This window comes from Anser anser (assembly GCF_964211835.1).
Source record: "Anser anser genome assembly, chromosome: 6".
Taxonomy (NCBI): Eukaryota; Metazoa; Chordata; class Aves; order Anseriformes; family Anatidae; genus Anser; species Anser anser.
The window spans coordinates 29127181-29150074 of NC_139726.1; the positions used below are offsets into that span (position 1 = coordinate 29127181).

The window sequence follows — 22894 nt, forward strand, 5'->3', positions numbered from 1 at the left end:
TGTGGTCTGACAGCAAGAGCTTTATTGCGTTTACACAGAAAAGCCACGAAATGCATTGTAAAGCAGCAGGAGCCTGAAGGGTGGAGAAGGAAGGCTGGTCTGCAGAAGCAGGTACCACTGGGGTGCCGTGGGCGCTGGCTGCGAGCTGCTGTGTCCGGTCATGCAGGGAAGGTGCTCCTCCCGTGGGTCTCTGGGTCTGGAGAGCTGGGGGTCAACCAAGGGAGATGGTCAGAGCTCAGCTAAGGTCCCAAGCTGGCATTTCCTCCTCCCGGACCCCCCCCAGCCACACTACATGGACACACAGCTCCACACAATGCCCTGAGCAGCTCCAGCTCCGTACCAAAACACCCGCACCCCAAGGGCTGTGCTCAGCACCAAGGGGCTGCACCACCAACACGCACCTCTCCCCGCTGCCACAAATCCCCACTCCCCGGCCACGCGCCGTGCAGAGCATCTCCCCTCTCTCCACGGCCCAAGAGGCAGTAATTGCATCTTTCGCATCGTTTGATGCTCGTTGCTGGGGTTGCCAAATGGTGAGCTCGAGCAGGGGCACAGGGGAATCAGTTTTGTGCTCAGTGTCGCATACCCCACCGCAAGGAGCCACGTGCATATGGTCTCCAGCTGCCCTGGTGCATTGCTGCTTTTAAAGATGCTCTGTGCTGTCCTGTGTGTCTTGAAAGCATTCCAGACTGAAATATAGAGCTATTTAAAACAAGAGAAGTAGCAGCATTTGCATGCAACTAAATCTTTTTTTTTAAACAGAGATTGCAGTTTCTCAGCAGTGTAAGGTTTGCATTTTTAACTGGCTTTTGACAGCGCAGTGCTCCCTGCAGCACTCCCATGGGGGACTCAGGAGCACGGCTGCGTGCTGAGTAGCACACGCAGATATCCCCAGGCGGACACAGCAACTCCTGCCGCAGCAGCCCTGGGCTGTGTCAGGGCACTGTCAGCTCAGGGCAGCCTCCAAGAGCACAGCAGCATCTGGCTGCGAGCTCTTCCAAGAAGGACCCCCACACTCCACACCCCCAAAAAAAACAACAGCCCACTGAATGAAAAATTTCGGGTGACCACCCCATGAAAGCTGCCCTGCTCCCCTTCACCCTGGAAATCCTGTTGGATTTCCATCTCACTTTGACCCTCAGCAGTTGGTGCAGCCCTGAATTTGGGTACCCCTGCAAGGGATGGCTGCTCCAGCCCTCCAGCCCACTCCTTTGTCTGCACTCCCCTGGCGCATCCTGCACCCCAGGTCTCATCCGGAGGGCCAAAACCCACAGGGGCTTCAGAGCTGAGCGGCACGAATCCCTCCCCCCCCAGTTAGCTCGCTTGTTGGTGCAGACACAAATGCTCTCAGACACAGGCTTTCCTCCAGGAACAAACAACGCCGCTGAGATGCTGCCTGCAGGGAGACAGAGCACAGCACGCGGGGAGAGTTTCAAGTGCTCCAGCCCTCATGCGCAGCCCGGCTTTCCCTTTCGGGATCAAAGCAGCTCCTTATAGAAACAGCATGTGGGTTTTAAATCAGCAACAGGCCGAGGTTCGGCATGGGGCTCAGCTCTCGGTGCAGCCATGGAGCCAGCACCAGGCCCGTCCCGCTTCACCCAGCTGGGTCCGCTCCCCGCGCGGGGAGCCGACGCCAGTGCTTTTTCTGGGAAGAGACATCCCTGTGGCTGTGCTGCGTAAACACTGGTGTGGGAATCCTGAGCCGTCCGGGTTTCGCGCTTGGCTAGGTTTAGTCTGCGGGATGCTTTCGGAGTGATTCGGTGCCGCTTGTTCCTCTTCGCAGGGCTGAGGCGGGGGGGGGAGGGCGCACATCTGGATCTGGAGGAGTTGCACATCTGGTACATTCAGTACTTCCTAAAAGTCACTGCCACGTTACCCTTCAGATGGAGGCCTCAGGCTTGATGCATAGCACAGTGAATTAAGATCCACAGCTGCCTTTTTTTTTTTCTTTTCTTTCCTTTCCTTTTTTTTTTTTTTTTTTGAAGTGGAAGCAAAAATAACCCTCTCAGCAGAGCTCTGCTGTTGAACAAGGGAGCAGGGGAATTGCACCCAGACCCTGACCTTCCTGCAAATCCTTCCACCCCAAGCTCTGCACCGGCGCCAGCTGCCACTGGAGAGGTCTGGGGCCGCCGGGGAATTTCCCTGGAAAACATCCTCCTGTTGCGAAACGCCAGCCCAGCAAGATCAAATGTGCTGGGTCAGGCCAGCTGTAGCCTGAGCCTCGGCTGTGCTGGGACCCTCCTCCCCGGGTGCAAGCAGCATAACCAGAGCATGTGGTGGGACCGAGGGCAGGGGTCCAGAGGGCTAGTAGCCAGCCTGGCCATGCACGAGTGCCCAAATGGGCCAGGGTGTCTTCAAGAAGGTCCCGATGCCGGTGGGACAACCCCGCAGTGGGACGTGGCATTGGGCTCCTGCTAGGCATCCGCATGGATTGGCACCGGGGCAGACGGAGTCACAGAATCAAGGAATGGTTTGGGTTGGAAGGGACCTCAAAGCCCACCCAGTGCCACCCCTGCCGTGGGCAGGGATCCCTCAAGCAGAGCAGGCCCCATCCAGCCTGGCCTTGGGCACTGCCAGGGATGGGGCACCCACAGCTCCTCGGGGCAGCCTGGGACAGGGCCTCACCGCCCACGTAATGTACGATTTCTTCCTTATTTGTAACCTAAATCTCCCCTTTTTAGTCTAAAACCATTACCCCTCGAAACACCCAAATATCGCCCGTGCCTCGAGTTTTGGGGTACCCTCTCCTTGCCGATTTAGGGTACCCCAAAACTCCCAGAGCACAGCCCATCGAGTGCATGGATGGCAGGACGGACGGACGGACGGGGCGGGACGGGACGCGGGGTTCGCGGGGAGCCGGGGACGGGAGCGGGGTGCGCGGGGCGATGGGGACATCTAGTGACCGCGGCGGGAGCGACAGGGGCCGGGGGCTCGCCCTGCCCCGGGGACCCTGCCTCTGCGGCACCGAGCGGGGAGTCACCCTTTCTGACGGGCCGTGAGCCTGAAATTAGCATAATTGAAAGTGACTGGCATGAATACATTATATATTTAAAGCAAACAAACAAACAAAAAAAGCAAAAGCAGCAACAACAAAAAAACCCACCCTGAGTTACAACTAAATGAGAGCATTTAAATTTAAAATCTCTCCGGTGAAAGTCACTTTCCCGTAGGGGAAACAACCTTTTTTTTTTTTTTTCTTTTTTTTTTTTTCTTCCAAATACAGCCTATACAGCCTAGGAAAAAATGCACATACTAACAAGCCCCTCACTCACTTTCACATTTTCGGGAGTGTGACCTGGGACAGATATGAGGGGGAGTGGAGACCTTCAGTGGAGGCCCAAGGGGCAAAGAGTGGTCCTCAGCCCCACCACACTCCACAAACAGGGGCAGACTGAGGCTTTGCACCAATTAATTCCTGCCAAAATCCCATTTTCCCACAAAATAACCCATTCCCAAAGAGTTTGAGTAGTACTCAGTCAGCGACTTCCAAAAATGTTGAATCACTCTGGATAAAATTCATTGCTTTGATAGAGAAAAGCAATGTATTAAAGCTCTTCTGTTGATTAACTGTGACATCCATGCTGTCTTGAATATTCTCCGCAGTGTTAAAGTTGTGCATATATTTCTCCCACGGACATGGCTGTGGATGCATTGCTGTAGCATTTTTAGCTCACATTAAGTGCAAAGCTAGGACATACCACAAGTAAAAGCAAAACATTGTGGCTTCTTCCAAAGAAAGCAGCCAATCTTCATGCCATCTCCTTCTGAGTTGTACCAAGGAATTCAAAGCCGAATTTGACACATCCCTTGTGATTTTGTTGCTATCGTTGCTGTCATCAGCTTGTCCCCAGCAGGTACTGCAGTGGTTGCTTAATCAACTCTCTCTCCAGGCCTCGTTCAATCCCAGACAGTGATGGATAAGTTGATAGATTCCCACATACCACTGGATTTTTGGTTTGATTTTTTTCTTGATGTTTTTGCTGTTGTGGTGGTGTTTTGGTTTTTTTTTTTTGCTTTTTTGTTTGTTTGTTTTTCTTTGCACACTAACCTTGGAAGTGCTCAGCCCCCTTCCCACTCTCTCTCTTGCCTGTGTGCGCAGGGGGCAGTGGATGTGGCTGCACCCCTCTCCGGCACGGACGGGTCCCTGGCAGTGGCTGGCAGACAAGCCTTTGCTTTGCAGAGCCCCAGCCTGGGTTTATCAGTTTCTGCACGCCCGGCTTGAGAACACCCCCCTGGCTTCATTTGCAGGATGGCTGGCATTTCCCAGCTGGAGTTGCTCAGGTGGCTTTTTCCATTGTAAGTGCTCTCTCGATAGCTAAAACAAAAAAGCAGCCTGTAGCAGAGCAAAAAGCAGACTTCTGATCGGTTTGGTGGATCAGGGCTCCTGACGGGGAAGGCCTGGGCAGGGGAAAGCATCCCTCTCCAAGGACATCTCCTTCTGCCTCTACCCCAAGGCCGCTGCTGGGACTGGGGCACACACCCACACCCCTACAGCTGGGAAAAACGGTGACGGAGACCCCGCTGCGAGGCCCTTCGGTGCTCAGCGGCACTTACCCCACGCTCGACTCGCTGCCCGCACCTCCGGCAGCAGCACCGAGGCAGCGGGGAGACACGGCTCCCTCTGAGCCCTGCCTGAAGCACCTGCGCACCCCCGGCTGGGAATACGGGGTGCTGCACAGCACACCTGGACGCCGGGCCAGGCAGCAGGAACAGCTGAATGCAAATGTGAGCCTGGCTCCAGCAAGAGCCCCCTGCCACGACCGCCCCTGCCGGTGCTGAGCCCCTGCGCTGGGGGAAGCTCTGCAGGAAGGACAGAGGGAAAGGGCATCCAGTCCTGGGGCTCGCTGGGAAAAGCAATATATTTCCCATGTTTTATGGTGCAGAAATGTCTTGCAATGGTTGCAGTACGGGGAAAATGTGTGCCAGACATTTTGTACAGTATAGATTAGCTGATGGAAAATATATTTGTTTCCTCTCTTGAGAGGCAGGAGAGAGATGCAAAGCCTGGAAGCAGAAGGCAGGGGAAGGGCTTGGGGCACAGACATGGCAGATCTGTCCAGACAAGGGGATTGCGAGAGCTATTTGTTGTCCTACCATAAGTTGTATACTAATCTTTGGGAAAACCAAACATTGTGCAAGCCAAGTACACTCCCTGGTAAAAAAGAAAGCCTAGAAGCACTCAGGAAGTGCATTGTCGCCAACTGGTACCTTTCCTAAAATAAAATTATAATAAAGGAAAGGTTTGGTATACACACCCCACCTTCCCTCCGAGCTGCTAGGATGGAGAAGCATGTGGAGGAGACAGTGGGGTGGCCCAGAAGAAGAACAGTCGGAGCCCGATGGTAGCAGAGCTGCACAGACATTTATTGAACACAAACACTGACGAACACAGCCGGCTTGCAGAGCTTCCTGAGCTATTGTCCAAAGGTTGCTCGTGGGGATTGTCAGAGTGCTTTCATGGGCCCCTGGGGGTGTGAATCCCATACAGCTGAATTCTTCCCGCTTCCAGTTGCTTGTTAGTTAAAAAAAAGGGGGATTGTGTGTGTAAGTGTGTGTGTGTTTGAGAGAGAGAGGGAGATTCCCTTCCTTGAGTATTAAAAATGGCTTGTCTGGACCCTGCCATGCTGCAAAGAGAGACATCTGTGCGTGAACCCATGCATGCATGTAGGCTTGGCTCCTGCACTTTCTGCTTCCAAAATAACACAGGGGTTAAAAAACTACGCCTTATCCTCAGGGCAGGGGTAAGAGGTGGCAGAGAGGAGCCAGGAGGGGCGAAGCGAGCAGAGTGGGAGCACCAGGGGGGACCGGGGAGAGGAAAGTGAGCACAGCTCTGGGTGGCGTCACCATGCCATAGGTTACAGCGAGAGCCGCCAGGCTCAACGCAAACCTCTAGGTAGCTACGCTAGGCTGACACTAGAGACCCGTCGTCATCTTCTCGAGTCTCACAAGTGGAAAGCCCCCCCCCCCCCCCCCGAAAGTAGAAGAAGTAATAACACCGTACGCTGAAAACAAGGACCATAACCAAAGAGTTCGGGAGCGGTCTCAGGAGCACAGTAAGGAGGTCATAAAGAAACGTTCCGGTGGGTGCATATGTGTGTGTATTTATATATATATATATATCTGTTAGTAAAGAAAAGAGTATCTGTGGAGGTAAGGGGAAGACGGTAAATGTACAGGTTGTACAGGCTGGGTGGAGTGCCCTTGGCTGGAGAGGGTCGGGTGGTGCGGAGTGGAGGATGGTGGGTGGAAATTAGAGTGCGCCCATTCCAGTGACCTCAGACGTCAGCCTAGAATAGACAGGGGCAGAGAGAGGGTGGGGAAGACAAAAACAAGCGCTTAATAAACGGAGTAGAAAAGAAAACGCAGATCCTCCATGGCAGCGCTGCTCCTCCTGCCTACGTCCCATGGGATGCCCGGCGAGGCACCCTTGGGCTCGGCGTTGTGCAGATGGATCCCCCCTCTCCCAGTGTCCTGTCCCTATCCTGAACTGGGGGAACGTGCTCATTTTTTTCCAGATCTCGATGTCTCACCGGGTTCCTCCAGCACCTGTGTTTGGCCCACTAGGGGTGCTCAGGAGGTTCGGGTAGGGCTGGGGGCAATGTCACAGCTTATGGCAGAGGGTCACCTGCCCGATGCCTGGTGGCCTGAGCACATGGGGCTTGGGGGTCCCCATAGAGGGTGCAGGGGGCTCAAGGGTGGACCTGAAGACCCTCGCTGACACCAGCTAGTGCCCGCTCCTGGCAGAGGTGCCACGCACAAGGGCTGCTGGCAGGAGATGTCCCAGCACACAGCCTCGCCTCTACCAGCATCTCTCCTACGGGGGGCAAGCAGCATTCCCAGCATCCTTGCCACCAGCCCCATTGTCCTGTCACCTGCAAGCTGCCCCAGCTCCCCTGTTTTGCTCTGCCTTTCCAAAGCGAGGGAGAGGCTGAGCCGTGCCCCATCCACCCCCCTGCCAGGCCGCCCTCCATCTCTGCCTTCGCTACGGCACGAGCTGTGGCTTGGCCAGCCCTTCCCGGTAACAGAGCCGCTCAGTTTTCTTTTCTCTCCTTCCTCGGGAGGTGGTGGGGAGGTGCCGCGGGGCCAGGCAGTGGGGAGGGCAGGGTGGCAGAGACGGCTGCAGGTTGGGGCAGAAAGGGGTCGGGTGCAAGGGGGGGAGGAGAGACCGCGCACACCTTGCCGCTGCTCCCTCACCCCTTCCTCTTGCCGGCGCCGGCACGGATGGACAGACGGACGGACGGACGGATGGATGGACAGACGGACGGCCTTGCAGCGTGAAGCCAGCGAGACGACCCCCCTCCTCCTGGGCTGCCTGCCCGCTTGCCCACCCGCCTGCACCGATGGCCCCGGCCCTGCTGCCGGTGGCGCCGGCCCTGCGCGGCCCAGCCTGCAGCGTCCCCGACCCCGGCACGTGCCGGCAGAGCCCTGCTGCGTCGCGCTGCCGGGAGATGAAAAGGACGCGATCAGGCCGTTCCCATGTCTGCTGTTTATTGGACTGCTTGATTGACTTCATTCGGTGGAGGGAAGGATTTTTGGAGGCCTGGAAGCGCGTGGGAGAGGCTCTGAGGAGGCAGCGAGAGAGGGCCGGTTTCGCAGCGAGGTCCCAAATTACGCCTTCCTGCCACCAGACCAGATCCATCTCCGTGCCCTGCCCCAGTGCAACCTCCTCGGCGGGGGAAGACAGCGATTTTGCCCGGCTACAAGCAAAACCCTCCTGAAGCGAGGGTGGTGGGCGGCGGGCGGCCCCGCCGCCGGGTCTCACCTGGCGTTGATGAGGTACTGAGCGAGGCTGATGTTGGCAGGGGTTCCCGTGATGGTGATTTGGCGCTCTGATGACCCTTCCGTGGCGTTGGCGATTTTGATCTGTGCTCCAGACATCTGCCGAATTTCATTGATTTTGGTCCCTTGGCGTCCGATTATGCAGCCTATTAGCTAGAAAGAAAGCGCGGGAGGGGGGACGGGGGACGGCGTAAAGCGCGGCTCAGGGACACGAGCACGACCGCGAGGCCGGAGCCTTCCTCGCCCTGCCCTGGAGTGACCGTGACCTCAGTGCTCACGAAACCGGGAGATCCCGCCTGAACACGGCACAGGGCTCCCTGGGGTCAGCCTGGCCCCAGGTGCCCCCCAGCAGCTGCCGACACTCGCCGTTAACAGCTTCACACCACTCACCCCATCCTGCCCTTCTGCCCCCCAGCGTCTCCCTCACTGCCCTGGGAGGAGGGTCCAGGCTGTGGCAGGAAAGGAGAATTTTACTGAAAAACGCCTTTTGCCCTCTTGAAAAAATAATTAGTTTTCCTTAGGGGCACATAGAGGCATGAATTTCCTCAGTGGTCCCTGAAGGAGTCTCGATCTTTGCTCTCACTCATTCGTACATCAGACTAGAGTTCCCTTACGCACCACTGCAGCTGGGTAAGGCACAGGAAGGTGAGCGACATTTGCAGCACAGGTACGAGGTGTTTCTGCATGTCCTGCTTGGCCATCAGCATTTGAGCGCCTTTCCAAGGTTACAACTGAGAATTTTGTACACAGGATATTCATCCCTCCCATCAGCTGCTGGGCTTCTGCCGCTACCCATAGAGGTGGAGACTGCTCCCAACGTCCACTGGTTCTGCTGTAACATCACGGCTGCCTTAGCGGTTTGTCCCATGTAGTGCTTAGATCTTGACGTCAGACGGCAACGTGTTTCTGGGTAGACTTCTTCATTGCAACTCTCTCTGCTAGGCCACCAGAGCTCCCAACAAAGCAGAGGGTTAGGAAGAGCAGAGAAATGACCTGCAGTTGTCCTGACTGCTGCTGTCCTAACGGTGCTGTTGTGCACGATGCTGTGCCTCTGTAAGCCTTAAGGAAAGCTTCACTGACAGCCCCTGGTGAAGGTTTCTTAGTTCCACAAAGCCAGAGCCAGTCCCAGCCATGTCCATCTCTTCACCTTATCCTTCACCCGCCTGGAGTGCAGGCTGAAGGACCCGAATGCGCATCCACTGCAGCACTGGATAGGTATCAACTATCTCTGGGGCTGCAGCACGACGTGCAGCCCAACAGCCACCCATCCTGGTTCTCGCAGAGCAGAAATAGCTCATAGAGGCTGGAGGTGCGTCAGCAAACGTACGTTGGGAGCCTGCTCGGGGGAGAAGAGGAGCCAAACCTATTCAGAGGCTTCTGAGTGTCTCTGCACAGCATTCAAGTTTCTCCTGACAGTCACAGAAGTGACTGGATTTCATCACTGGATTTCCTTGAACTCTCCTTTCTCTGCAGTGCAACCACGGTCTGATCTGCACTGCTAGAACCTCCTGTAGGTGATTCACTTTAAGACACCCAAGCCTGTGCTCTCTTTCCAGGCAAGGTGACAGTGGGAATTTCAGAGCCTTCAAAACAACAGGAGGTATTTTCAGCAGGCAGAAAAAAAGACGCAGGCAGTGACGTTTAATACAGCGCGGGTCTGACGTGAGCCAGGTTTTTGACGAGCGAACGCTCCCAGTACTCCTGTGTCCTGTGGCAGGTCATTCAACACGCTAAAAGGCAGGGGAGACCCCTTTGCGAGGGGTTCCCCAACACTCCCAAAGATGCCCTCATTGCTGCCAGGGCCGCGGTCCCCCAGGCTGGCCAGCCGTGGCCATTGCAAGCTGAGAAGCATCTGTAGGGCTCCCGGTGGTCTCCCATGGGGGCTTCCTCACTGGGCCAACAAAAGCTGGGTAAACAGGAGGAAGAAGAGGAAACAGGCACCAGACCCAATCCAGAACCCCCCGAGAAGGGTGGGCTGAGGGTGCCAGTAGTGGGGATGGTGCCTGGGAGCCATTTCTCCACTCGGCCTGCTCCTGGTTTGGGCACGGGCTGGTTATTAACCCATGGAGACTACAAGGCCACTCCAGAAGCGAGACCTTGGGTCCAGGTGCTGTCTGCCAGGGCTCTGCATCCCACCTCCTCCTATCTAAGCACCCCGAGCAGCCTCCTTGCCCCTCTCTGTGACCATGACAGTTCCAGCCTCCCTCTGACAAAAGTCTGAGTCCGATATCCACCTCAACACAACGCCTCCACTTATAAGACCCAACTGGTGACTGCCACCAGTACCAAAACGCGATGCACTGCCTTTCAAAAGGACAGATCTGAAACATCTCAGACCTGCCAGTGGTATATTAGGCAATTATACTGGGGCTGGCTTGGGAGCTCCCTCTGCTGCTGAACGCTGTCAAGTGGGCATCTTTCGTGAGCACTAAGTTCACTTGGGAAGGAAAACGGAGCACTGAGGAGGATTCTCCCTAGGCAAGCTACCAACAGGGTAGAGACCAGCAGGTGCTTCATGACCCCAGACAACCAGACTGAGGAGCTGCACAAAAGGCATGAGTGAACCCAGTGAAGGGGTATCTCTAAATGTATTTAACGAGCTCATACATTTGCAGCGTACATATATATACATATATATATATATGTGTATACACATACACACACAGGCAGAGGAATCGCCACTGTACTTACATCATTGGGAATGGTGAGTTCATGAGTACTGGCCGGGGGACTGGCATCCAGACCTGGGCATATGCAAGGGAAAATGGTTACAGCTTGCAGCAGCAGTGCAGCGGGTTGCTGGCACTTCCCCCCAGCAGTCGACATTGCAAAGGCTGCATCCTGCTCCAGGGCTGGGAGGGGAAGGGGATCACACACTCTGGTACAAGGAGGAGGAAGACGGTTGCTACCTGCCTCATCTGGAGTGGGGTGCCACCTTCCACTGTGCCCCTTGGCCCTCGGTCCCCAGGTGAGACTGGCTCTGGGAAGGTTTGCGCAGCACAAGGCTGCAGCCTCCCCCGGAGGGCTGGCAGGGGTGGCAGAAGGAAGAAACCCTGGAGGCAGGGTTTCCATGTGCCCTCCAGCCCTCCCTGGGCACATCGTCCTTAGGAAAGCAGCTCAGCAGCCGAAATGCTGACCTTAAGCCAGAGCTTGCTAAGACACGCATGCTGGCTGGACTTGGGACCGATGGTCCCTCTTAGGGCAAGGCAAACAACATGCCGGTGGAGAGCCTGCTTCCCTACAAAACCACGTGGAAGCACACTGCCAGCAGCAAGGAGTGAATGCAGCAGTGTGTTTCTTCCCAGCTTCTCCTGGGACAGGGAGGATACTCTCCTTCATGGTGGGAAAGGCTGGAGCCAGCAGACCACCACGCACATGCAGCTCCACGTGAGAGCCTGGCACAGCACTCCTAGCCGGGTTTAAGCCTGCTTTTCCCACTGGTTTCCATATTAAATCACCTCATTGCTGGAGTAGGGACATCCTATTCCAAATCTGTAGGACAGAAGCTGTCTGGTAGCTTATAAGGAATTTGCAGCATCAGCAGAAAAAACCTATCTGTATAACATAAACTACCAAGGAAAACCTTATCTGTATAACATAAACTTTTAAGAGCAGTTTGCGCTACAGTCCAAAAGACTGCAATGTGTGTGTCCGAGCAAAGAGAGGAATAAAGGGGATGCAGAGGAAAAAAAAAAGCAGCAGGAGACTGGAACTGCTGTGCTGCTGTGGAACAACACAGCAGCAGCACTGAGCCCCTGGTCACAAAAGCCCAAGGGGCGTCCTTGTGCTGCGTGGCCATGTGTGATCCCTTGAGAGCACCGAGCACCTACTGCAAGCCACCGCTGGGTTTCGCGGTCTGTGCTTCCCTCTGCACTACGGAAGAGGGGCTCCAATCAGTTCTGAGAGCAAACAGCCTTGGGTTTAAAACCCAACGGGTGCGAACCAACTCCTGTCTGGGTACTGGAACTGCCCCAGTAAGGTGTCTGCTGGCAGCTGCGGCCATGTCCCTCGGACCCCCCGGGAGCAGGAGGGGGGTGGACGGGCCCTAAAAAAAAACCCACAGTCAGGAGCTCCCCCAGTCCACATCCCTGCCCTGGCTGAGGTGGGCAAGCTCCAACAAGAAAAGGAGGCTGTACGCTGAAATCCTCGCTCAGCACCACCCCTGGAAGGGAGGATGCCCGGTCTCTGAGCCACCAACTCACGGTCCCTGCGCGTTCCCGAGCACCGTGCCTCGGCCGCCCCTTGCAGGCAGCACGCCGGACCCCTTGCGGGAGGTCTCCTGGACCCATTTTTTGTTGGGAGCACAAGGAAAAGCAGGGGATGGGGACACAAGCCCAGCCCTACCTGCTGTACTGGTGCCAAAGCCTGCACAAAATAGCTCCTGCCTGCATTTGGTGCAGCAGGCAGTGCTCAGCGCTGGCTGTAGAGCACAGGGCACAGGAAGGGGCATTTCACCAGTGCCTCATCCTCCCTCTGCAGTGCTCATGCACAGAGCGAGCAAAAAGGGCTAAGCCTTTCCACGTGCTCCTGCAGAGCCAGTTCCCAAGCTACAGCCTGGACAAACTCCTTCCCCCTGCTCCCTGGTGCCCTCCACGGATGTTCAGTGTCCTCCATGCATGTGCTGTCACCTCCACACCTATTTCCCACCCCAGCCCCCCATTGCCTCTCCCAACTGCATTTTGGGGCATTGCATCACCCCCTGCGTCACCACAGCCATAACATCCTTCTCCATTACTGGGGGATTGCTCATTTTGGGATACTGGGTCCTCCCCTCTGACATGCAGATGTAATCCCTCTGGATGCAACACGGGGAATCACTGTGTTCGGCCAGGTCAGGATTAATGTCATGGGTGATTGCAAGGGGTAAAGTAGGGCACACAGAGAACAAGGCTGCGCAGAGACAACAAGAAATCTATTTTTGCTACCACCTGGTGGGGTCTATTTCCATGGTCTATGCTTGCTTTCACGGTTGGGCGATGCCCCCAGATGCTTTCGAGGCAGGCAGGAAGCGCACCCCGGCATGTTCGGGAGGTCTGGCTCCCCTCGCTCACGAGCCTGCAGGTCTCTGGATCATCCCCCTGAGCAACAGCGGGGTATAAAAGCATGTTCAGCACATACGGATGAATGTGCAGCTGCCAGGGACATTTGAAATGGAAATTTTTCCAAGATTACGGCCATGCTTCGTCTCCTTGGGGTCCTGTTCCACTAAAAATGCAGCTCTCCTTGAATGGCTGAGAGACAGCTAAAATTGCGTGTTATTTCCATTCCCACAAGCATTTTTTCTACTGTTTCCGGGTGAGGTTTATGCAAAATTAAGTGGAAGAATAAGGGCGGTGACCCTGATGTCTTTCCATTACGGAGATGGCAGCTATAGACAAACATCAAAAACCAGGTAACGAACTAGAGGTGCTTTTCTTCGGACATGCTGCGCAGAGGGAGATGGCAGGCATGGTGCTGCCTGGTCTCTACCTGCCCACCAGAAAACATTCTCACTTCTCCACAAACAAGACGATTTATCCAGGAGCACAACAATGGCACAGTCCTACTTCAGAAGTACTTTTCAACAGCCGCCTACTGATTTCCCTGTAGCTTTGTGTTTTACCTGATGATTGGCCCATCAGATTTTGAGCTTCTTCGGAGGAATGTAAGGGCAGCTTTTCTCCTGAAGAGCAAAGAAGAAACAGATTTAATGCTTTTGCCTTCGAGGAGATAAGCAATGTCACTTCATCTAGGAAGCTCAAAATATGATGAACATATACTGTCAGAAAAGGCATTTCCATTCGGCACCTTGACCACTGAGCAAACAAAGGTGCTTTCAGCATTGCCATCCCCTGTGCTCTATCTGCTTCCTAGCTGACCATGAAAAACAGTGCAGGATTTGCGGGCCAGGCTGGTGAGCCACGCCAGCTCTGGCTGTCCTCCTGTCACCGCGTCACCTTCCCACTGCTCTCCCCAGTGCCGTCCTGCCCTGCTCCATCCCGCGGGCACGAGGGCAGCATCCCCCGCCGGCGCTGCGGGGATGTCCCAGAGGTCCGGACGGGCACACGGCGAGGGATGCTGCCTCCTCCGGGTGGGGAAGGGTGGTGCTGGCGCTCATCCTGCTGCTCAGAAAGCCAGCAAGGCTGGAAGCAGAGCAGGCGTGCACAGTTACGCGCTGAGCGTGCCCGTGAGGACCGCAACCCCTGCACTTCCACCTAGTCTCCCTGCTAACCTATCCCTGTGGACATTGCAACTTCAGTTTTACTGGTCCTATTCGTTTCCATTAGATACAATGAGTTCAGAAAGAGAGAGAAACTCTACAGGTAAGAAGAGAAGGATATCTAGAAAGGGCGTGTGGGTACGTACCAGGGAAAGCGGGGGTGGTCTGTCCAAGGGGAGTAAAGGGGGTTTGCTGCATAGCCAACTGGTGGAGCTTGGTCAACTGCTGAGGGGTAGGAGGGACATTAGAGCTAAGAAGGTTATTGTCATAGAGTACAACAAGTCACACCAAAAATCAAGAACAAAATTATAACGGGAAAAAAAAAAAAAAAGAAACCAGGAAGCCATGTTCAGACATGGCAAAAACAACACTAACAGAAGGACTTGGCCTGGGTAAAATGCAGTAGAGCCCAAATCTTTAGCAGAAGTGCTTGGTCAGGGTCTGAAGTACAATACCAGCGAGAAGCCCATTCTTAGCTCATCAGACGTTTTGGTTCCTTTGCCACACGATGAGCTGCTAAAGCAGCAGCGGGGCTTTTGTGCACAGCATTTCCAGCCTCCACCTTCCCATGCTGGCTTTTGCAAGCTGCTGCTCACTGCTGTGTGGTTTTGGAGCAGAGGAGGCACCTTGGAGGCACTGCCTGTGTGCCGGCTGCACGGAGCCCCGCTGGCCGTGCCGCACCGTGAACGCCTCCCCAGCAGCCACTGCTCTGGTGCTGCCCTACTGATGGGGAACATCTGTGGGAGATGGATGAACCATCTGGCTCCATGCTGGCTTGGAGACGTGCACTGCAAGCACGAGCCCTTAGCAGCACGGGTAATTGAGGGCTTCAGCCATGGCCAGTAGGTATTTCAGATCCTTGCATCCCTTGTTGTGCTGGGTATCTTTTTTGAGCCCCATCAGGAAGCGGCTGCATAGAGGATTTTGTCTGGAATACATTTTGTGCTCTGCTTCACTGCTCCAAACGTAAAACAAAATAAAACTAAGGGGGTGGAGGTGAACAGGTCAGTTTTAGCGGGGAGCAGCCTTCATCACCTCCCGCTTGCTGGTTTCACTTCCACACTTTCTGCTGTTTAAAGAAATATCATGTTCTCTGCAAAATTAAACCCAGATGGAGCTCCTCACTGCAACGAGTCCAAGTGACAGGACACCACAGGGAACCTCCTGCATCTTTGCCACCCTCCTGAAACTGGCTGGGCACTGCTGCCCTGCAGCTCCCCGAGAAGGAGTGTGCTGGGGAGCTCTGGGAGAGCCTGTCACGTCTCCCCTTACTGGGACAGAAACACCCAAATCCTTCCTATCATTGAAGCAGCACGTTTCTAAGAAATAGTGCTGATAGTGGTGCTTAGCAAGTGAGTACCCCGGGCAGTGCTGAAGCCCTTCAGGAGGCAAAACTCCCACTGACCCAGGTGGGTTTTGCCAGAGGGAGAAGATTGAGGCAGGAGCTCACATTTTACCTTTGGCATTTGAAATGCTGTCATGGATCTGCAAAAGGGGGCCACTAAACACAGAGACCTGTGAGAGCAAAGGCAATGCCATGGAACCATGGTCAAGACGAGTTTCTTTGCAGAGCAAGTATTTAAAATGACAGATCCTCACGAGAGGGCTACAAGAGGAAGGATGGGGAGCATGGCCCTTGCACACACAACTTTCTCCAAGTCTCAGCAAATCTGCCAGGAGCAGGGCAGAGAACAGTCAGCAAGGCACAGACACTGTTTTTCCAGTGCTGATTAAAGCCTAAATATTTTCAAAGCACTGTGTGCACTAATACGTGTTCTAATCTTGCCAAACAGAGGAGTATAATAACAAGGAAAATGCTTGCTGTTTGCAAAGGAAAACTGGGACAAAGAATATAGTGATCTACCCTTGCAATATGCATCCGTATTTATCTTCTGTGTTTGGAAGCTAAAGCGAAATGCACACAATTAAGAGTATTTCTGAGCAACAATTACAGCGGGCTATTCAAAGTATACGTATTCTGGCATCACGTGGAAAGCCAAACTGTCCTCCATCAAAACCAGGCAAGATCCACGCTCCTCCGCTAGAAGCAGGTGCAACCCTCGCTCCTGCGAACAAAACCCAACCTGCAGAGCAAAAGCAGCGCCAAGTCACTCCCCTGACACCAAGGGGAGTGCGCGTGCACAGAGCCCGCCTGCCTCGCCTGCTGCTCAGCTGTGCCAGAAGTAACGCAGCGACTCGAGACCCAACTCGCCCGCCGGCCGGAGGAACACTGAGCCACGTCAGGCCCAGCCCAGCCGATCTGCATCTTTTACTTGTACGCACGGAGGTGCCAGCATCCCTTCCCTACGTGTGCCCCAGCAAACACAGGGCACCAGAGCAGGCCATAAGCAGGGGGTTTCGGCACGAGTGAAACCCAACCCTGGCACTGAGTCACCCGAGTGAAGACCCCCCCCCAAAAAGCACACATCCCTGCCCACCGTGTGCTGACGGAGCTCTCACTTTTTCCCCATCCCACCGAGACACCTCCGTAAGCCATTGGATGACCAATGTTTTAAGGACAAGGAGGGAATGGAAGGGAAGCTCTTAATGTGGTTTTTTTTTCCTTTCTTTGCTTGTTTTGATCATTTTGAGGCACAAAATGCATAGAGTGGTTTTTGTCTCATAACAAAGGGATAGCACTGAACATTGCAAACAATTTAGCATCAGGCCAAGTCCTCAGAATTAATAAAGTTTAGTGCTAACAGGTTAAAAGGCTCCTGAAGGTATTACAGATACTACACACTGCCAGTTACTTTGAGAATCTGCTATTAATATTATTGTCTAATATTAATATTATGTGAATTAACGGTAGCATGCAGGTGACATAAAAGGGTGTAAGAAAAATTAGGGTAAAACTCACATCCGGGTGTGGAATAGCGTATTGTCCCTGAATTGTGTAGGCCTGCAAAAGAAAAACAAGATGTTATTAGAGGTGGAAGGAGGTGGTGGCGAAGCCCTGCCAGCCCTGGGCTTTGCTCCTTGTCTGATGGGGGGCAAATGCTGCTAGCGCTCTGCACGCAGAGCACATGCTGCTGTCAGCAGCCACCAGCAACGCAGGCTGGATCTGGGGCTGGAGGGGAGGAGGGAAGAGCGCTCCCCCTGCCCCTGGCCAGCCCAGAGGAAGAGGTCTGGCTCTTCCAAAAGAAGAAAACAACTCTTCAAAGGTCCCAGGTCTGTGTCAAGGAGGAAGCCAAGGCTGTGGCGTGCTTCGCTGTGCAAAAGCTGTTCATCGGTCGGAGCTGTCTGTGCAAGGGGTGCACAATAGCATCACCACCGCCCTTTGCACCTAAACGTGACTTTGGCATCCTAAAAAGCAAGCCGGTGAAGGGAGCCTCGCCCTATTTCAAGGTGCACTGCTCCTAGCGGGTTCTCCATCTCCCCACCTCCTCCAGCACCCTGCTGAAGGCAATGCACAGATCCACGCGGGTGCTGGCTAGGCTGATAGCTTACTGGTTTTACCACTGCTTGTAGCAATCCCTCCTCTTTTGTAAGTAACCTGAAAGTAAGCACCGCTGTGGGTAAGAGCCACGAGAGTGCCCAATGTTTGGGACTTAACCAGCTAGCAAGGTGCATCCCACTAGTCGACCCATTATTCATATAATTCTGAAAGAAATGGTGTAAGAGATGGACAGCACTTTATAAAGGGAGAGTAAAGACAGCCAGGAAAAAGTCAAAAAGAAAAAAAAAAAATCCCTGCACCTCATGAAAATTTTCTGCATCATTTGCAAACAATGAAGTGTTTAGTGCCAGGAACAGCCCCAAAAGCCCACAGGGGGAGGGAGGCAGAGCTCTGTGCACAGAGCCAGCGTGCCAGTGGGACGGCACCGGCGCTCCCATGGTGATGGGCAGAGGGGCTCTGGGAAGCTCAGCGTTTCCTGGCAGTTTGATTAGGCCTTTGCGTTTTGATTAGAAAACTTGATTAGAAGCAGTGAATTAAAAGGCAGGGAGGTATGTTGGGTAGACGCATCTCAAGCCTCTCACTCCAGCCCCAACCGTGAGGGGCTGCAAGGGCTCAGAGGATGCGTGGGGCTCGCCCAGGGTGGGCAGGGAAGAGCTCTGCTTCCCGAGGCACTCGCCGCCTCCTGCGGCATCGCCTCTGTGTGAGACACCAAGCCCCAGCAGTAGGAGAGGCGCTGCCCCCTTACTCTCCCTTTTCAGAGGATACCGCTCACAGACAGCTGGACCCAAAGCTCTTTCCCAGGGTGGCTGCTCAGGCCACACGAGACACTCATCCCACTGACTATGAGATGCTAATTCAGCACGCTGCTTGAAATAGCCTGCGCTTTGGGCTTGCCCTTCTGCTACTTATTACAGACTGGGAGGACATGAAATAGCTTGCACGGCACTGCTCAGAACACACGAGCTGTAGCTCACGCAGAGAAAAACGCTGCAATGTCTGCACTCAGAGCACTTGGGCGTGGGGGAGAGGGAGCAAATTTAGGGGGTCCCAATCCAGGCAGAAAGAGCTGGAGCCAGATGTGCCAGGAGATAGGGAGATCAATGAACAACGTGCCGGCGCTGCTTCCTCTGGAAAACCGACGTGTGTCACGCACACATGGTTTGCACGCTTCTCTTGCTGGGGGGTGCAGGCTGGGGACACTGAGCACATCTTGAGTCCTCTCCTGGACTAAGGGTGGCTGTCCAGGTGGAGGAGATGACCATGGCTGGCACCAGGTGACACAGGTCAGATAATGGACCAACCTGACAGCGCTCTTCAGGATTTAAGCTCATTCCTGACACATTTTAAGGAAATTAAATGCTCATTATCTTGACTGAGAAACGCATCAGCAACCGGGCACACACGCTGCATGTAGATTTATGGCACATATTGCACGCATGTGCCATGGGAGCTGATGGCCGTTGAGCAAACTGAAACCTGCTGTCACCTCCAAGGGTTGCTAGAAATATCTTATCTTCACCACAAGCCTTGATTTAGCCAGGTTTACCATGGCATGACATCTCCAAAGGCAACGTGATACAGGCTCTCCAGTGGACACAGATGAGCCACGTCCTTGCAGCGGGGGTTCCCTGCTGGTGGCACCGGATCAGCCATGTGGCAGCAATGGGGACGACCCTCCCCTGGAGGCTGCCCTGGAGAGGCTGGGAGGAGCCCAGCCCACCTGGGAGCGATTTGCAACGTGCAAAGTCACTTTAATTTGACTGGAGAGGCCAGAAAACAGGACACGCTGGCCCATCCCCACCCCCAGCATGCCTGCAGTTCTGCAAAAAGCTTTTGGTCCAGCTGCCGCGGCGTGACACGGATGGGATGACACCATGCAAGTCAGAAGGCAAGAAACCTGAGTGCACTAACGGGCAGCGGCTGGTGCTGCAGTAAAAGGCTGAGGTTGGCAGTGGAGGCTGCAAGCGGGTCGGCTCTTACCTGACCACCTGCAAAAATGACAGGGGTGGAGGCGGGCTTTGGGCGGTAGGGAATGGTGGCACCTTTTGGTGGGGACTAGGAAAAGGGACAAGGAGAGGGAGAGAGAACATTAGAACAGCTTTTCCTGAAACAGCGGCAAAAAGAGAGTTAGAAAGCACCCGACGGAGCACGGGCCTCCACCCCGTGCCTCCAGGGCCACGGCCAGCAACACCCGCACCAGGCAAACAGCATTTCTGTACAGGAAGACATGGGGGAAATGGGCATTTAAATGGGAGAAGAAGGACACCCTGGGGACTTCCCTGCCAATGCACAGCACTCTCAAACACTTCCTGGACCTCTGCTGTGTCCCCTGCCTTTGCTCTGCTCTCCACAGACCATGCCTCCTGGTCTAGGCTGACGCCAGTCTGCGACATCCTCCTCAGATCCCCCCACCTCAAGTTGCAGGGAGATGGGGAGGGACACGGTGTGTCACTGCAATGCCAGGCGCACAAGGGCTGGGCTTTCTGTCTCCGGATGCCACGAGCCTCCTCCACGCAAGGGCTTTCTTTGAGTCTGAACAGATGAGAATATCTCAAGTCGAAGAGACCCACAAGGGCCGTCGAGTCCAACTCCACTCGTGTATCAGCAGCCTGTCCCAGCCCCACCAAACACCTGGAGCTGCTGCATGGCATTGTGAGCACGGCTCATGCACACGCCAGGACCGAGCGTCCCACCCAGATGATGCTGTCCGCCCCCGCTTGTGTTCCTTGCTGTGGGCACGGTGGCAACCCTGGGGCTTGCTTTTGTTTCTCACTGCCCGGGCTGGCCACGCAGCAGGCACTGCAAAGCGCTGTCATTGCGATCAAGACCTCCTGTGCCCCATCGGTATGGGCAGCAGCTGGAGCCCGCACGCTGACCTCGGCATGGCACATGGAATCTCCTAACCATGGTTCTCTCAACGTTGGTTTACTCTTAAACACAACTAACAGTCCACAGAGGAGATCTTGGGAGATTTCTGGGGATCATGAGAGATTTCAGATAAAAGCCTTCTGATTCTACCACATGTGAAATGGCTCAGTTGCTACTAATACGTAAGGATAGGCAATATAAATTACACTATCTTGTAGAAAATTCATCATTTTCTTCTATGTTCTTCTCTGTCTATCTGTAGCCAAGCGTCATATTTAAATCTTCACGCTTAGTCCTAGTCTGCAGGAAAGCTGCATGATCAAAGCACAGTGTGTATAATCACAAACCTGCTTCTTCTTTTACTGCATTACAAATCTTGGAGGGGATGAGCAAGAATTTCTTGTGGTAAGACAACTTAAGACATAAACGTTACAAGGAGCATATCTGCAAACTGTTAAAGCTGGGGGACTTGCTAGACTTAGGACTGCAAGAAAAAATAATGCTTTTTTTCTCTTTCACATTGCTGAGCCAGATAGAGGAGCTGCAACCCTTGTTTTGGTCGGTGGAAACAGCAACCACCCAAGACCATACAACACACACTGCGAGCATCACCTCAAGCCCACCTCTGCCACAATAACCTGTAGCCACTGCATGGCTAAATCCACACTCCCCTAACAGCACAGCGTGTCCATGAGAGCATCAGTACCAGCAGCGGCTGGTAATGTGTTCATGGACATTGCTGCTCTTGAACTGAAGTTGCCTGTGTTTGGTGTTGCCTTGTCTCCACCAGACCTTGGTGTCCTCGTGTGAAACTCTTGCAGCAGCAAACACGACCCAGCGCCAGGCCGAGAGGCCCTGGGCACAGCCTGGAGCCCAGGAGGCTCCCTCTGAGCACCAGGCAGCACTTCTGTGCTGGGCGGGTGCCGCAGCCCTGGCACAGGCTGCCCAGAGCCTGTGGGGTCTCCTCCTTGGGGAGCTTCGGGAGGCGCCGGGACGTGGGGCTGGGCACCCTGCTCGGGGTGTCCCCGCTGGAGCAGGCCCCTCCTCATCTCGACCAGTCTGTCATTCTGTGAAACAGGCTCCTCCTTGCCACAACAGGGCAGCGGTGTGTGAGCTGCCCAGCAAAGCTGAGGGCCCATGCCTGTCCGCTGCTGGGAGGCACCAGGAGCGGGGCTGTCACTGTGCCGTGGCTGCGGTGGGCTCCTCCTGGAGCTTCTCCAAGGCTGCGGGCGTGGATGTGGGGCACATGGCTGCAGTCAGCCCCACCAGTAAGCCACCTGTACGGCAGCATAGCTCCACAGCAGAAAGTATCTGGGGAGAATTTCTCCCAGAAAACTGCACCCTGACCACATGTCCACGCGCTCTGTGGTCCCTGCTCTCCACCAGCCTTCCTCACTACCTCCTCCCCTCTGCCTCACAGGAGCTCAAGCTGGCAGGCATGCCCACAGCTCCCTTCCCTCTGCACTCTCTCAGCTGCCCAATGTGGGAGATGCACTGGCCACCTCCTCCCAGCCTGCCTGGTATCCTCCAGCAGCCCTCTCTCCTGAAACCACCTGGTGCTGTGACACAAACCATCTCCTTCGGGCACCCAACAGCTTTCCGGTTTGGCACTCTAGAAATAACATGTGAACACAGTGGGGAAAACACACTGGGTGGGTTTCAAACGAAGGTACCAGGAAATGAGAGTGGTCTGCTAATGCGTGGTGAACAGTGACAAGGACACGCTCCACAGCTCGCAGCGCTGTTGTGGTGCTGGTCGGGTTTTATCCTATATACTTTACCCCCTTTGTTACAGACTGTACCTCCAGCATCACCACACAGATCTGTTTGACACACTGGATAATTGCGTCGGGTGTCCCCGAGATTGTCACTGCCCGCTCCGTGGAGTTGGGCAGCATGTCCCCCGCCACTTGAACCTGAGCACCTGTGGACTGGAGACAGAAAGAGAGAGAAGGAGCAATCCCGATGCTGAACCCCTCTCCCTGCAGCCAGCTCCAGCTCCGATGCCACGTGCCCCCAGAGAGCTGCAGCAGCCCTGTGCAAGTGGGGATGCGGCAAGTCCCGAGGAACAAAAGCCATGCTGCTGCTCCTGTGTCAGCTGGACCATCCTGGGAAGTGCCTGGCACATGATGCCAGCATATGAGGATCCCTCTTTCCAAGGCTGCTCCCATTCCCCCTTGGCTGCGGATCAGCATTGAGGAGCTGCGGTTACATGCAGTAACTAAGGCAGGTCTGATTTACCTCCCTGATTTCCTTGATCTTGGAGCCTCCTTTGCCAATCAGCGAGCCGCACTGACTAGCTGGCACGACCAGTCGCAGCGTCACTGGAGGTTTACTGGTAGCAGTGCTGTTGCTCATTGAGTTGGTTATGTCCTTGGGAAGGAAGAGCACAACGCGTCAGCCCTTGTTCCCCAACCAGATGTCTGCCATCCAGCCCAACCCAAATGCTCTGAGCTAGTAAAGAGGGGTCACGTCCTCCAGACCCAGGCTGGTCTCAGTTCTTGCCCATTTAGAGATGCCTGGACCAGCCAAAAGGCTTTGGGACCAGGCTGTGCACCAGCTGAGCAAGTCCAACCAGGCATGTGTGTGTTGGAGGTACCCAGCTGCACTGCTGGCCCCAGCAGTGGGCACGCCTGAGCTCTGCTTGC

General features: G+C 54.7%; 1 protein-coding gene across 16 annotated transcripts in view; it reads right to left on the reverse strand.

The window, feature by feature from the left end:
• PCBP3 (poly(rC) binding protein 3) overlaps positions 1-22894 on the reverse strand; it is a 49650-nt gene continuing 26756 nt past the window's right edge. Inside the window, exons 9-19 of one of the 16 annotated variants that reach the window (XM_083842748.1) lie at positions 22488-22619; positions 22049-22177; positions 19359-19433; positions 16839-16880; positions 14125-14203; positions 13382-13441; positions 10471-10523; positions 7763-7932; positions 7195-7562; positions 402-6287; positions 1-204 (exon numbers count right to left, since the gene is read on the reverse strand). In XM_083842748.1, the coding sequence (XP_083698874.1) occupies positions 6283-6287; positions 7195-7562; positions 7763-7932; positions 10471-10523; positions 13382-13441; positions 14125-14203; positions 16839-16880; positions 19359-19433; positions 22049-22177; positions 22488-22619 (1113 nt within the window). In that variant the 3' untranslated portion in view covers positions 1-204; positions 402-6282. Of the gene's footprint in view, positions 205-401; positions 6288-7194; positions 7664-7762; positions 7933-10470; positions 10524-13381; positions 13442-14124; positions 14204-16838; positions 16881-19358; positions 19434-22027; positions 22178-22487; positions 22620-22894 lie in introns of those variants that run through there. The other 15 variants (XM_083842761.1, XM_083842760.1, XM_083842759.1 and 12 more) reach the window with 15 other exon arrangements.